At 43.5% G+C, this 13,903-nt stretch overlaps 1 protein-coding gene across 1 annotated transcript in view; it reads right to left on the reverse strand.

Annotated features, from left to right (window-relative positions):
* Window positions 1-2,643: 2,643 nt before the first annotated feature.
* The window catches only part of LOC139550844 (double-stranded RNA-specific editase B2-like), a 30,984-nt gene continuing 19,724 nt past the window's right edge, over window positions 2,644-13,903 (reverse strand). Inside the window, exons 2-10 of the mRNA XM_071362046.1 lie at window positions 13,069-13,158; window positions 11,687-12,846; window positions 9,194-9,311; window positions 8,468-8,636; window positions 6,314-6,465; window positions 5,952-6,120; window positions 5,523-5,704; window positions 4,962-5,143; window positions 2,644-3,566 (exon numbers count right to left, since the gene is read on the reverse strand). Coding sequence (XP_071218147.1) covers window positions 3,384-3,566; window positions 4,962-5,143; window positions 5,523-5,704; window positions 5,952-6,120; window positions 6,314-6,465; window positions 8,468-8,636; window positions 9,194-9,311; window positions 11,687-12,846; window positions 13,069-13,158 — 2,405 coding nt within the window. The 3' untranslated portion in view covers window positions 2,644-3,383. The remainder of the gene's footprint in view (window positions 3,567-4,961; window positions 5,144-5,522; window positions 5,705-5,951; window positions 6,121-6,313; window positions 6,466-8,467; window positions 8,637-9,193; window positions 9,312-11,686; window positions 12,847-13,068; window positions 13,159-13,903) is intronic.

Raw genomic sequence — 13,903 nt, forward strand, 5'->3', positions numbered from 1 at the left:
AGTTGCCAGAACACCGTGGCCAATCACTTTACCCTGCCTTCACGTACATATCTACCTCAAATATCTTATACCCCTGCACATTGATCTGGTACTCCCTGTATATAGCTCCACATTGGTCTGGTACTGGTACTCCCTGTATATAGCTCCACAGTGATCTGGTACTTCCTGTATATAGCTCCACAGTGATCTGGTACTCCCTGTATGTAGCTCCACATTGGTCTGGTACTGGTACTCCCTGTATATAGCTCCACAGTGATCTGGTACTCCCTGTATATAGCCTCACAGTGATCTGGTACTCCCTGTATATAGCCTCACATTGATCTGGTACTCCCTGTATATAGCCTCACATTGATCTGGTACTCCCTGTATATAGCCTCACATTGATCTGGTACTCCCTGTATATAGCCTCACATTGATCTGGTACTCCCTGTATATAGCCTCACATTTGATCTGGTACTCCCTGTATATAGCTCCACATTGATCTGGTACTCCCTGTATATAGCTCCACATTGATCTGGTACTCCCTGTATATAGCTCCACATTGATCTGGTACTCCCTGTATATAGCTCCACATTGATCTGGTACTCCCTGTATATAGCTCCGCATTGATCTGGTACTCCCTGTATATAGCTCTGCATTGATATGGTACTCCCTGTATATAGCTCTGCATTGATATGGTACTCCCTGTATATAGCTCTGCATTGATATGGTACTCCCTGTATATAGCTCTGCATTGATATGGTACTCCCTGTATATAGCTCCGCATTGATATGGTACTCCCTGTATATAGCTCCACATTGATCTGGTACTGGTACTCCCTGTATATAGTTCCACATTGATCTGGTACTGGTACTCCCTGTATATAGCTCCACATTGATCTGGTACTGGTACTCCCTGTATATAGCTCCACATTGATCTGGTACTGGTACTCCCTAAATATAGCTCCACATTGATCTGGTACTGGTACTCCCTAAATATAGCTCCACATTGATCTGGTACTGGTACTCCCTGTATATAGCTCCACATTGATCTGGTACTGGTACTCCCTGTATATAGCTCCACATTGATCTGGTACTGGTACTCCCTGTATATAGCTCCACATTGATCTGGTACTCCCTAAATATAGCTCCACATTGATCTGGTACTCCCTAAATATAGCTCCACATTGATCTGGTACTCCCTAAATATAGCTCCACATTGATCTGGTACTCCCTAAATATAGCTCCACATTGATCTGGTACTGGTACTCCCTGTATATAGCTCCACATTGATCTGGTACTGGTACTCCCTGTATATAGCTCCACATTGATCTGGTACTGGTACTCCCTGTATATAGCTCCACATTGATCTGGTACTGGTACTCCCTGTATATAGCTCCACATTGATCTGGTACTCCCTGTATATAGCTCCATTCTTGTGTATTTTATGCCTCTTGTTACTATTTTTATTGTTATTATTGTTTATCTCTGCGTCATTGGGAAGGGCTCGTAAGCAAGCATTGCACGGTTAAGTCTACAGCCGTTGTATTCTGCGCATGTGAAAAATACAATTTGATTTGGAAAACTGGCAAAGACCAAGTGGAGGATTCTAAAAATGCTAATTTACTGCCTTTTAATAAAAATAGTTATGACTATTTTACATTTGACATTCAATGATATTGATACAAAATACTTTTACATTACTATTTGCATTCAGTCGTTTCAGTCTGTGAGATGGTGTTGTGCAGTTATGTCTTTTGTGTAGAAATATATATCTAGCAATAAAGTTGCTTGCGGAAAGAGGAAATACATGAATTAATTTAAATTAGCTATATGACATGTTTATATGTGCAATTGTAATGTAGAGAAAATTACTGTCCACCGTCCATACACATAAAAAAAATACATTAATACTGTATTATACTCCCAGAACTTGAAATGTACTCTTTGAGCCACTAGATGTCACTGCTCTTTCATGTTTCTCATGGCCAGTTTCACATACTATAGCCAGTCACATACTATAGTCTACTGGCTCCCCAGTACTACAATGACAATTTTCTCTCAAAATTATTTAATAACATTCAATGTAAAAAATGAACAAGACAATACATGACAGAATGGTTGAAAGGATGTATCGTTTGCATTGCAAGGAGACACCAAAAATAAGGGGAGCTCAAGTGAGTAACTCAACAGGTGTGGGTGACGGATTACTAAAGGAGAAATGGGATCATCTTTGGGCTACTATTGTTATATGATTGCACAGAGGAGGAGGAATGGAAGCAGGACTACAAATTCATTATAAATTAGCAAATAGTGCACAGAAGCAATCCAGGGAAATTTAGCTAGCCAAATTACCTCACACACTCACTTCACACTGCCAAAATAAAGGAAACACCAACACAAGAAATGGCATAATTTGCTGGTGGAAAACGCTGTCTCAGGTGCCGCTCCAGAATCTCACATAAGTGTTCAATTGGGTTGAGATCTGGTGACAGATGGCCATGGCATGTGGTTTACATCGTTTTCATGCTCATCAAACAATTCAGTGACCACTCGTGCCCTGTGCATTGTCGTCCTATAGGGTTATAGTACAGGTCTTCATGGGTGCACCCGAAAACAAATACCCGATACCCGACCAAAATTCGAACTTTTCCCTTGGGTCCTGTTTGATTGTCATCGGGTTTGGGTCTAGGTACTACAGCTGATAGACCCACGTTGACCCGAATGGACCTGAACTGTTAGGGTACAGGTCTAGGTCTGGGTGTTGTCGGGTCCGCTCGGGTCTGATTGTTGTCAGGTTCGGGTCCCCTTTAAAATGTTTTTATTTTTATGATCTGTCCGTTCGTGTCCGGGTCCACATTTTTGGACCTGAGAAGACCTCCAGGATTTTTCATTGTTGGACATAAAAAACTGTAAAAGCACCGGGAAATCAATTCAAAGTGATTCTAATTTGGGAAATCTGTTCCTAAATATTCCCACGCATAATAGAGAGACACATGATCGTATAAAAATGTAAGCAACGCTTGAAATTATTATGTTTTAGTCAAATATATCTGTTTGGGCTTCTTGTGGTCAATTTGCCTAGGAATGATCTGTAATTATGTTCCGCCCCCCTGTTCTGCCCACGGCTGAATCTTGTTGATAATCCCTGCTTTCCTCCTCCAGCATTTCTATACATGACCCTAAGCATTATAGAATATGAACTGCTTAATTAACTCGGCTTTCAATATACTTTGTATCCTTCATTTACTCAAATGTTTCCATTATTTTGGTGGGTTACCTGTACATGTGCTGTTCCTATCATGGTAACATTTTGTTATAGGACCTCTATGGTCTTAGTGACCACGATAGGAAGAGTGCATGTGAGTGTGTGTGAGAGGGAATTGCTTCTTCTATAAGAACCCCTTACACGCTGCTCTGGAAGTGCTCCTGTTCTGGTGGTTTCCTGTTCCAGATGCCCAGGCCTGCCTCCTGCAGTGAGAGGACAAACTTCTGCTTGGCTCTCTGGTAGGCCCCCGCTGTCATCTTAGCTCCACAGTACGTCTTTATGGCCTTCTCGTCACCCAACACTTGTCCTGGCCTGCTCAGCTGAGGAGAGAGACAGCAACAATAGGAAAGGCTTGGGTTAATAAAACACCACCCAGACAGAATAAAAACTAATGAGCCAACCCAAACTGCAAACTTCAACAGCTGGGCTATCTTCCCCCATTTACATTTCACCAAACAAATTAACATTCCACGGGCTTTGCTTTATTTTCTCTCTCTCTCTATCTCTCTCTATCTCTCTCTCTGTCTCTGTCTCTCTGTCTCTGTCTCTCTCTCTCTCTGTCCCTGTCTCTCTGTCTCGCTCTGTCCCTGTCTCTCCGTCTCTCTGTCTCGCTCTGTCCCTGTCTCTCCGTCTCTCTCTGTCTCTCTCTGTCTCTCTCTGTCTCTCCGTCTCTCTCTGTCTCTCTGTCTCTGTCTCTCTCTGTCTCTCTCTGTCTCTCTCTGTCTCTCTCCGTCCCTCTCTCTCTCCGTCTCTGTCGCTCTCTGTCTCTGTCTCTCTCTCCGTCTCTGTCTCTGTATCTGTCTCTCTCTCTCTGTCTCTCTCTCTCTGCCTCTCTCTGCCTCTCTCTCTGTCTTTCTCTCTCTCTCTCTGTCCCTGTTTCTCTCTCTCTCTGTCTCTCCGCCTCTCTCTCTCTGTCTCTCTGCCTCTCTCTCTCTGTCTCTCTGCCTCTCTCTCTCTCTGCCTCTCTCTCTCTGTCTCTCTGCCTCTCTCTCTCTGTCTCTCTGCCTCTGTCTGTCTCACACATATTTAATGGAGTACAGCCAGGATGTATTAGTAGATGACTGTTTATTCTTGCATGTGATACTGAGTGCAGGAAGCCTTTTCTGTGGGAAGCTATTCAAATGCTTTTCTAAATAATTATGACTCTCTACTGTCATCAAAATGGAACCACTGACATTTGGAACAATGGAACGCACCGGCATACATATTTAATTTCACAGTGGAAATGAAACTGTACTTTAAAAACATATTCATAATGAGGAGTGTTAAATGGAGACAGAAATGCTTGGTGAGCCAGCAGAGTGCAATTGAACAAAGATGGATGGCATCTCCATTGTAAGTATAGCCTTTTCCACTATCAGCAGTAGGCAAATAGTTTGTTAATACCTCTTTCCTCACTGCAGTAATACAAAAGACCACATGCCTTAGTTCCAATACATACATTAGAGCTTCTGCTTACAGCATAATGGAAGTATCAATGGATGGCATTGTAAAACATAAGTATCAAAGTGTGGACTCAGGGTTGCCAGTGTGGGTTGCAGGCAGTGGTGGCTGGTGGCTCAGAGGACAGTCTCACAGTAATGTCTGGAACGGCATCCTGTTTGATACCCTTCTATTTTTGCCATTCCAGCTATTACTATGAGCCGTACTCCTCTCACCAGCCTCCACTGGTTCTGGGTAAAGCATACTGAATAGCTTCCCTGTTCATGACTAACCTGGTGGTGTAGTCTCTCCCAACGAGTGAAGAGGGATCTCTTGCAGAGTCTGGATGGTGTCCCTGAGTCTTTCCTCCTGCCTGTAGAGGTATCCAGCACCTCCAGCTCCCCGTCTCCAGCACTCCAGTTCACACTGAACCTGGGGGACTTCCCTGGCTGCCGACCCTCACTGCTGCTGAGGCCTGGAGACCACACAGAGACCAGACTGGGGTCAGGAAGGAGAGCAGAGGGGTACAGGTACATACTTAACATGCACTCTTCAGATACCACATCATGAGCCAGCACAGAGGCATAGTGGAAGAGACAGGACCATGAGGACCATCTGGAGGAACAAGGTGTTAGTTCTAGAACAGAGTCACGCTCAGGTGGTCCTCACTGAACCTCTCCACCAGGCAAGGTAACAGAATAACCTCATGACCTTTCCTCCTCCTAACATTTCTCTTTGTCAGGTCTCTAACCCTGGGTCACTGCCAAATGACTCCTGGACAAGTAATGTGAACTTAAATACTGTATCTGAAGTAACCATATCATGTTATCCTCTCTTAGATCTGGGTGACTTACAGCCGAGGAGTAGCCTGTTGTGTCTATAGGAGGAGGACATGGGGCCGATGTGCCCCATGCGTCGTGCCATGGTCCTTCCCAGGTGACCCGTGTGGCACAGGCTGCCCACAGTGAGGCTGTGGAGGTACACTGGCTCCACCAGGTGAGACAGGAGAGAGCCCTGGAGACCTAGAACATTCCACCTGGAGATACAAGCAATAAGGCTAGAGATCAAGCAGGACTAGGAGTTGCGTCCCAAATGGCACCCTGTTCCCCAGAGCCACTGGGTCCTGGTCAAAAGTAGTGCACTATATAGGGAAAAGGGTGCCATTTGAGACACAAGCCTGGAACATTACCATTGGAACAAAGGGAGAGAGACAAGCCCCCTTTGTTCAGTATGTTATACGTTTGTGACTCACTGAAAGTCGTCACTGTCTAGCTGGTGCTCACCTGGCCATTTTATCTGTGCAGGACATGGTGACGGGAGGTTCCCTCGGCAACCCCCTTTCCCATTTCTGATTGGCTCTCCGTACGCTGACAGGAAGTGTACCCTCACCGCCTTCCATCTTCATCCTCAGATGGCAGCGTAACTTCCTTACAAATCTGTGCCAGCTGTGGTCTGAGGGAGTAGACAACTGATGCAGCACCAACAAATGCAAACCTGCTCTACGAACCACAGTACAGGCAGATCATTTTAAAGTAGAGCGTTTTAAACTATTGTTTTAATGTAACTGTAGATTCTGCTTAATTCAGTCTTGTCGACTGCGAGTATGAATGATATAAATTGAAATAAAAATGTTGACATTTCTTACGTGTAGCTGTTACCTCGTAGGGGCAATTGAGGCGTGCGTCCCCACAGGGCGATGAGCTCACATACATATGGAACAGAATACCATCTCTCAGTCTGTACCCAGACTCTTTGTCTCGCACAAAGATGGACTGCTCCAAACTGTCTGGCCGGTTACTAAACAAGGAAATCATGTTGTTCTGATCATTCTGAGTATGAACTTTCAAATAAATTGTCACGTGCAGCCTAATCACCCAGATACATCTACACTATATACACAAAAGTATGTGGACACCCCTTCAAATTAGTGGATTCGGCTATTTCAGACACTACCGTTGCTGACAGGTGTATAAAATCAAAAACACCCATGCAATCTCCATAGAGAAACATTGGCAGTAGAATGGCCTTACTGAAGAGCTCAGTGACTTTCAATGTGGCACAGTCATAGGATGTCACCTTTCCAACAAGTCAGTTCGTCAAATTTCCACCCTGCTAGAACTGCTCCAGTCAACTGTAAGAGCTGTTATTGTGAAGTGGAAACGTCTAGGAGCAACAACGGCTCAGCCGCGAAGTGGAAGGAGACACAAGCTCACAGAACAGGACCGCCGAGTGCTGAAGTGCTGTAAAAATCATCTGTCCTCGGTTGCAACACTCACTACCAAGTTCCAAACTACCTCTGGAAGTAACGTCAGCAATAGAACTGTTAGTCGAGAGCTTCATGAAATGGGTTTGTGGAAATGTGTTCTCTGGAGTGATGAATCACGCTTCACCATCTGGCATTCCGACGGACAAATCTGGGTTTGGTGAATGCCAGGAGAACGCTACCTGCCTCGATTCATAGTGCCAACTGTAAAGTTTGGTGGAGGAGGAATAATGGTCTGGGGTTGTTTTTTATGGTTTGGGCTAGGCCCCTTCGTTCCAGTGAAGGGAATCTTAACACTACAGCATACAATGACATTCTACACCATTCTGTGCTTCCAACTTTGTGGCAACAGTTTGGGGAAGGCCTTTCCTGTTTCAGCATGACTATGTCCCTGTGCCCAAGCAAGGTTAATACAGAAATGGTTTGTCAATATCGGTGTTGAAGAACTTGACTGTCCTGCACAGAGACCTGACCTCAACCCCATCGAACACTTTTGGGATGAATTGGAACGCCGACTGCGAACCAGGCCTAATTGTCCAACATCAGTGTCCGACCTCACTAATGCGCCTGTGGCTGAATGGAAGCAAGTCCCTGCAGCAATGTTCTAACATCTAGTGGAAAGCCTTACCAGAAGAGTGGAGGCTGTTATAGCAGCAAAGGGGGACCAACTCCACATTAATGCCCATGATTTTGGAATGAGATGTTCGACGAGCAGGTGTCCACATGCTTTTGGTCATGTAGTGTATTTTGAGATGAAAAGGGTGTTTTATGTTAAACATTTCTATACTTCAATCATCCTTGTGCACTTGACGTTGATGGGAACACGTTTAGTTATTCAAGGCTTTTAGTACAATGTGTTAATCAAGAATCAAAATTGATTCTTGAGTGATGGGACATGGGCATAAAATAACATTTACAAGTGTCTCTTTTTAAAATGGAACCAAAATATCAGTGCAGATAGGTAACAGCTGATATAAAATGTTACACTTGCAACTTCAATGTAAAAGTATACAAGCAAAGATTCTTCAACTTCGTCCTCACGGTTGAGGCCTTGGCTATGTCCCAAATGACACCCTATTCCCTTTATAGTGCACACATTTTTACCAGAGCACAGAACCCTGTTCAAAAGTAGTGCACTATATAGGAAATATGGTAGCATTTGGGATGCATTCCCTTGTGTAAAGATACAGTATATGACAGTATAAATACAGTATATTACAGTACAGTATATAGTATATAATTAAGCAATAAGGGCCGAGGAGTGTGGTATATGGCCAATATACAACGGCTAAGGGCTGTTCTTACATATGACGCAACACAGAGTGCCTGGACACAGCCCTTAGCCGTGGTATATTGGCCATATATCACAAAACCCTGAGGCGCCTTATTGCTATTATAAACTGGTTACCAATGTAATTAGAGCAGTAAATAGAAATGTTTTGTCATACCTGTGGTATATGGTCTGATATGCCATGGCTGTTATCCAATCAGCATTCAGGGCACAAACCACCCAGTTTATAATATACAGTATATTACCAGAGGAAGAGCTCCAGTTGGGTGTAGAGAAAGCGGAGGAAAGCCCTCCTGGTGATGACCTCAGCATGGCAGTCATTAACCGTCCGTCCCTGGTCACTGACACACACTCCACTGAAACACTTGGTCCCTGTCCCCAGAGACACCACCTGGCCTCGTCTAACGTCAAAACCTGGGCAGGGAACAATACACAATGTTTCTTACTAACCAACCTCAAACAAAACTGCACAGTACACTTATACAACAGATTTGAGTGTTGGCCGTGTCCCAAATGATACCCTATTCCCTATATAATGCCTTTTTTTTTACTACTTTGGAGCCCATGGGTCCTGGCCAAAAGTAGTGCACTGCATAGGGAATAGAATAGGGTGCATGCCAACGCTTGTCTTTTGGGATATCAGTTACAGTAATTTGGCCTCAAACAGGAAATGTCCTTACAAACAACTTCATCTAATTACATTTTCTGGCCTATATTCAAAGGCATTTGAATAATTTACGACGTATCATACATTTTGATGCTGGTATCTACAGTTGTATTAAAGAGAGATCCACCATTTCTCTTTCATTTTGACTTGTAAAATATTTCAATGTCAGTGAAAAGTGTAATTATGGTTGCCTTCCAAACGACACCCTGTTCCCTACATAATGCAATACTTGACCCGAGCTGGTTAAAAGTACTAATATACGTACAGGGAATAGGGTTCCGTTTGGACGGAGTCCATAGCCTACCTCTGGTCATTACGATGCCTGCCAGTACTTTGTGACGGCTGTGGGAGGTAGGGCAGTAACAGTCAGCTAGCTGACTGTGTTTCTCTCTCACCAAATGGAAGATTGACTCAGCAAAGCACTGCAATCACATACGTTAACGGATTACTTCCAAATCAAACAGGCAATGGTCAAGATAACAGCTGTATTCACATCTACATAAACAGACAGTAGAGCAAACAAAAGTTTGCCCGCTAGTTGCTAAGTCAATATCACAGTCACCAAAACAACCAGATAATAGTTGCCATGCATCATCAGGTGTGGTGGACGTGCCGCAAGCCTGCATCCCATATGGGCTTTGGTCAAAAGTAGTGCATTATATAGGAAATAGTGTGTCATTTGGGACGCACACTGTGGCAGTGCTTTCAATGACTCTGACAGAGGTTTCTTCTCTGTCAACTCTCCCTGAGACATACAGTATTAGATTAGCATTATATTGAGAGTATATCTGGGAATGATGAGACTATATTGACAATATTTAGTAGTTAATAAAAAAAGGCTAACTCATCCAATCCACTTAATTTACATAAAATATACGATACATGATCATTGGAGTTATCATCCCACCCGTGCCCTGATATCAAGCTTGGAGAGATGACTAGAAAGGGGAAATGATATTGTCTAAATGGCGATGGGACAAGGTCATGCGCAATGATGCGTAATGAGCGTATTAAATAGTTATTAATATGCTCTTCACACCTCCTCTTAATTTCAATCTCCTTCAGTCTGGGGCTCCTCCTTGATCACCAATAGGCTGTGATGATAATGTTCATCCTACAGTCTCACAGTGACACCAGCGAATTCTGGACTTCTAACCCCTTTGAAACATAGTGTGTTTTACTCATGGGTTGTTGCATTGGATTCGCCTATTTATTCTGCATACGCTGATACCAACCATTCGTCTGTGTGATTAACAGGGGCTGAGCCAGAGTGGTGTTTATGAGACAATGGCGGATCCCGAAAACGGTTCTTCTTACAAAAATGTATGGAAAGTCTGAACGGTTTGAGCTACAAACTATTGTGATCCATCTCTCACGGAGACACGTGTAACCTGTTTTGCACTATCACAAGCCACACAAGAGTCCTTAGAAGGTACTCTTTGAAGAGTTTCTTAAAATAACTTTCCCGGCGCCCCCGACAAGCACTGATTTAGCTAATAAATACTTTGTTGAGGGAAAATGTACTTGATACGATTAAGATATGTTGTTGTCTCACCTATCTTAACAAGAATGCACTAATTGTAATTCGCTCTGGATAAGAATGTCTGCTAAATGACTAAAATGTAAAATGTAGAAGGTTAGGGGTTCTTCTACATAGAAGGTCATAGGAAATCCCAGGATTTGTGTCTATAGTACTGTAATAAGTTCACACAGTTGCTGTAACAAACTCCAAATCCACATAGCTGTCACTGAGCAAACAATTTATGTACTTATGGCCTCCTTATAAATATTATTTTTATCAGGTTTTTGCTTGGCAGAGCTTTTTTTAATTGCCACTCGTGAATAAGGCTGTTAATGTCCAATTGCCTTCTACTTGTAGCCCTAGTTGTCCTGAAAATAAAATGGAAAAACACTTCAATGTGAGACTAAATATGAGGGCAGAGCAAGCAGATATTAAAAAAACATGTTTTTTTGAGGAAAAAAAGAAGAGTACAGATTATTCTATAGGTGACTATACAAACGTTTTTGAAAAAGCTAATTTGAAAAGAAAAAATGTTTGTTAAGTAAATGTATGTATTGGTTTCTTTTCATTTTTATAAGAATGCAATGAATTGAAGGTTATTTGTTGCAATTTAACGATTTTAAGGTTTGGTGTGGGGTGGGGTCACAAGAAATTCTTGGTAAAAATATTTGGCCCTCAGAACTTCGGCCAAATTTTTTTGGGGCCGACACTAAAAAAGTCTGAATACTACTGTTCAAAAGCATGGCAAAAGATGAAGAGCAGCTTTTCTGAGGCCAGACAGACATAACAGGGTTGTGAAGCTGCTGTGGTTGGGCATGCAAGCCAGGATAGCGTTTAGTCCTGAGGCTCCTGGACATGAAATGCATATTGATACGATACACTCCATTTGGTGGCAGTCTGAGCACCTCTTAGATATATTCAGTATGACCATTTAGAAGATGGGATGGATGGCAATGCTGCAGCTACAGAGGCAATGGACAGGGCATGTTCAATAACCCTGTTCAACCTGGGCACTTCAATGAGGATGTGAATGAAATGGAGGAATCAAAAACTTGATGCACTGTGATTGTTATATCCAAATTACAGCAAATTGAAACCCTGCATCTCAACATTGTCATTGTTTTAGGAGAGACATTGAACAGCAAGCAAGGCTTGGTACTGATTGCAAAATGAATTGATATTGAAGAATTCTCCCCCGTAGCTAGACAAAACAGAGTTAGGAATATGGTTAAACTCAGAACTCATACAGTAAGTCAGTGAAGGTAAGGTACCCACCTGAGGTAGCTGAGAGCTCTTGGCCCAGATGGCAGTATGACTGATGCTGGTCTCAGGCCCCAGACTGATGTGAAACAGGTCCTGTAGGGCTGAGGCTGCTACCTGGGCTTGAGCCAGTCTCTTACTGCGCCCACAGCCCTCAAATATCCTCCCATCCACCCTCACTGCCATCACAAAGCTCCTGATCGGCCTGCCCCGCACTCTCTCCATCAGGCAGACGTACCTCAGGCCTGGCCTTAACTCATTGAGCAGAGCCACAGGCCTCAGCTCCTCAACAATGGAAGAACCGATCCTCTGCCTCTTCTGATTGGCTGAGGACATCAGGTCAAGGGTCAGGCATACTAGTCTCCCATGGTTACAAATGCTGGAGAGCAACTCCTGTCCCTTTCCCCCTGTCCTGTGGCTGTGGTATAGGAGTTGTGTATCTCCCTGCACTGGTGGCTCCTCAAATTGCAACTCCTTTCCGTCTGTCCTGTGGTAAAGGAATTGGTCTTCATTTGCTTCTGGCTCAAACTCCTTGAAGAGCGTGTCAGGGACGAGAACGGCCTGGTCTGAGGTGAAGTCTGTTGGTGCTGTGGTGTTGATAAAGTTGAGGTTTCCCATGGTGATGTGAGCCTGAGGGGCGTTGGGGAACTGGATGAAGGACCTAAGAGCCATCTCTGCTGCTCTCATCTTAGCCTTCTTCTTGGTGGGCCCTCGGCCCTCGAACCTGAGACCGTTCACCTCTACTCCTACAGCGAACACAGGGGCGTGAACTGGCCCTGTCCAGGATGCTATCTCATACTGTAGACCTGGTCTCAGCTCGTTCAACTGCACAAGGGCGTTCTTCTTTGTGACAGACCAGGAAGTCCTCATTGTCTTCCGACAGGTTGCATCACTCCCACGTGATGCTCCTCCCTCAACCGACAGTGCAGACGGAGTCGTGGTGCTATCTGATGTAAAGCAATGGGCCGTCCTCTTACAGATCAACTGGAGTTCATAGAGAAGACTGTCTTTTCCTTCCACCAATGGCTGCTTCCTCTGTAGAGCAGTAGTCCTGGAGAGACCTCTGGGGATGTCAGTGTAAAGAGCTGATTGATGATGTGCAGGTTGTCGTATGGTGGAATACTCTACTTGGTTTGTGCTATGACGATTCTCCTTCACCTCAGCGCTGCTGCTATCTGTTCCCCAATTAAGACAAGAACAAACATAGTTGAGGAAACCGCTATTAAGTTTCACATTATGTTGATGAGATTTTTAAGAAAAGGCCAAACTACCGAAATGGGAAAGCTTAGCAAAAGGTGTAAATTGAAAATATAAACTGATAAATTGCTGGTGTGCTACTCTGATTGAAATGTGGTGTGAGTGAATAGCATGGAAAGGGAAATACATGAATCAATTACTTGAAGTGTCTCCATCGTCTTTTGATGTTGTTGTCCCAGTATCTCTAATCTTCATAGGGCTGATGAAGGATGACAGCATACTGGTTCTCTCTGAAACACAACAACGGAGACAGACAGTTACTGGGGAATCCACACAAAACATTACAAAACCCCAGGCGAAACCCCAGACATGTTTATTTATTTATTCATTTTTATTTTTTATTTAACCTTTACTTAACTAGGCAAGTCAGTTAAGAACAAATTCTTATTTACATTGGGATTTTCAAAATGTTTTACAAATACATTTTAAATATAAAAAATAAAAGATAAACATGTATATATATATTAAAACAAAACAAAACACACATCACGACAAGACAGACAACACTACATAAAGAGAGACCAAAGACAACAACATAGCAAGGCAGCAACATATGACAACACAGCATGGTAGCAACACAACATGACAATAACATGGTAGCAACACAAAACATGGTACAAACATTATTGGCACAGACAACAGCACAAAGGGCTAGAAAGTAGAGACAACAATACATCACGCAAAGCAGCCACAACTGGCAGTAAGAGTGTCCATGATTGAGTCTTTGAATGAAGAGATTGAGATAAAACTGTCCAGTTTGAGTGTTTGTTGCAGCTCGTTCCAGTCGCAAGCTGCAGCGAACTGAAAAGACGAGGGACCCAGGGATGTGTGTGCTTTGGGGACCTTTAACAGAATGTGATTGGCAGAACGGGTGTTGTATGTGGAGGATGAGGGCTGCAGTAGATATCTCAGATAGTGGGGAGTGAGGGCTAAGAGGGTTTTATAAATAAGCATCAACCAGTGGGTCTTGCGACG

Source organism: Salvelinus alpinus, chromosome 23 (assembly GCF_045679555.1).
Source record: "Salvelinus alpinus chromosome 23, SLU_Salpinus.1, whole genome shotgun sequence".
NCBI classification, from domain to species: domain Eukaryota; kingdom Metazoa; phylum Chordata; class Actinopteri; order Salmoniformes; family Salmonidae; genus Salvelinus; species Salvelinus alpinus.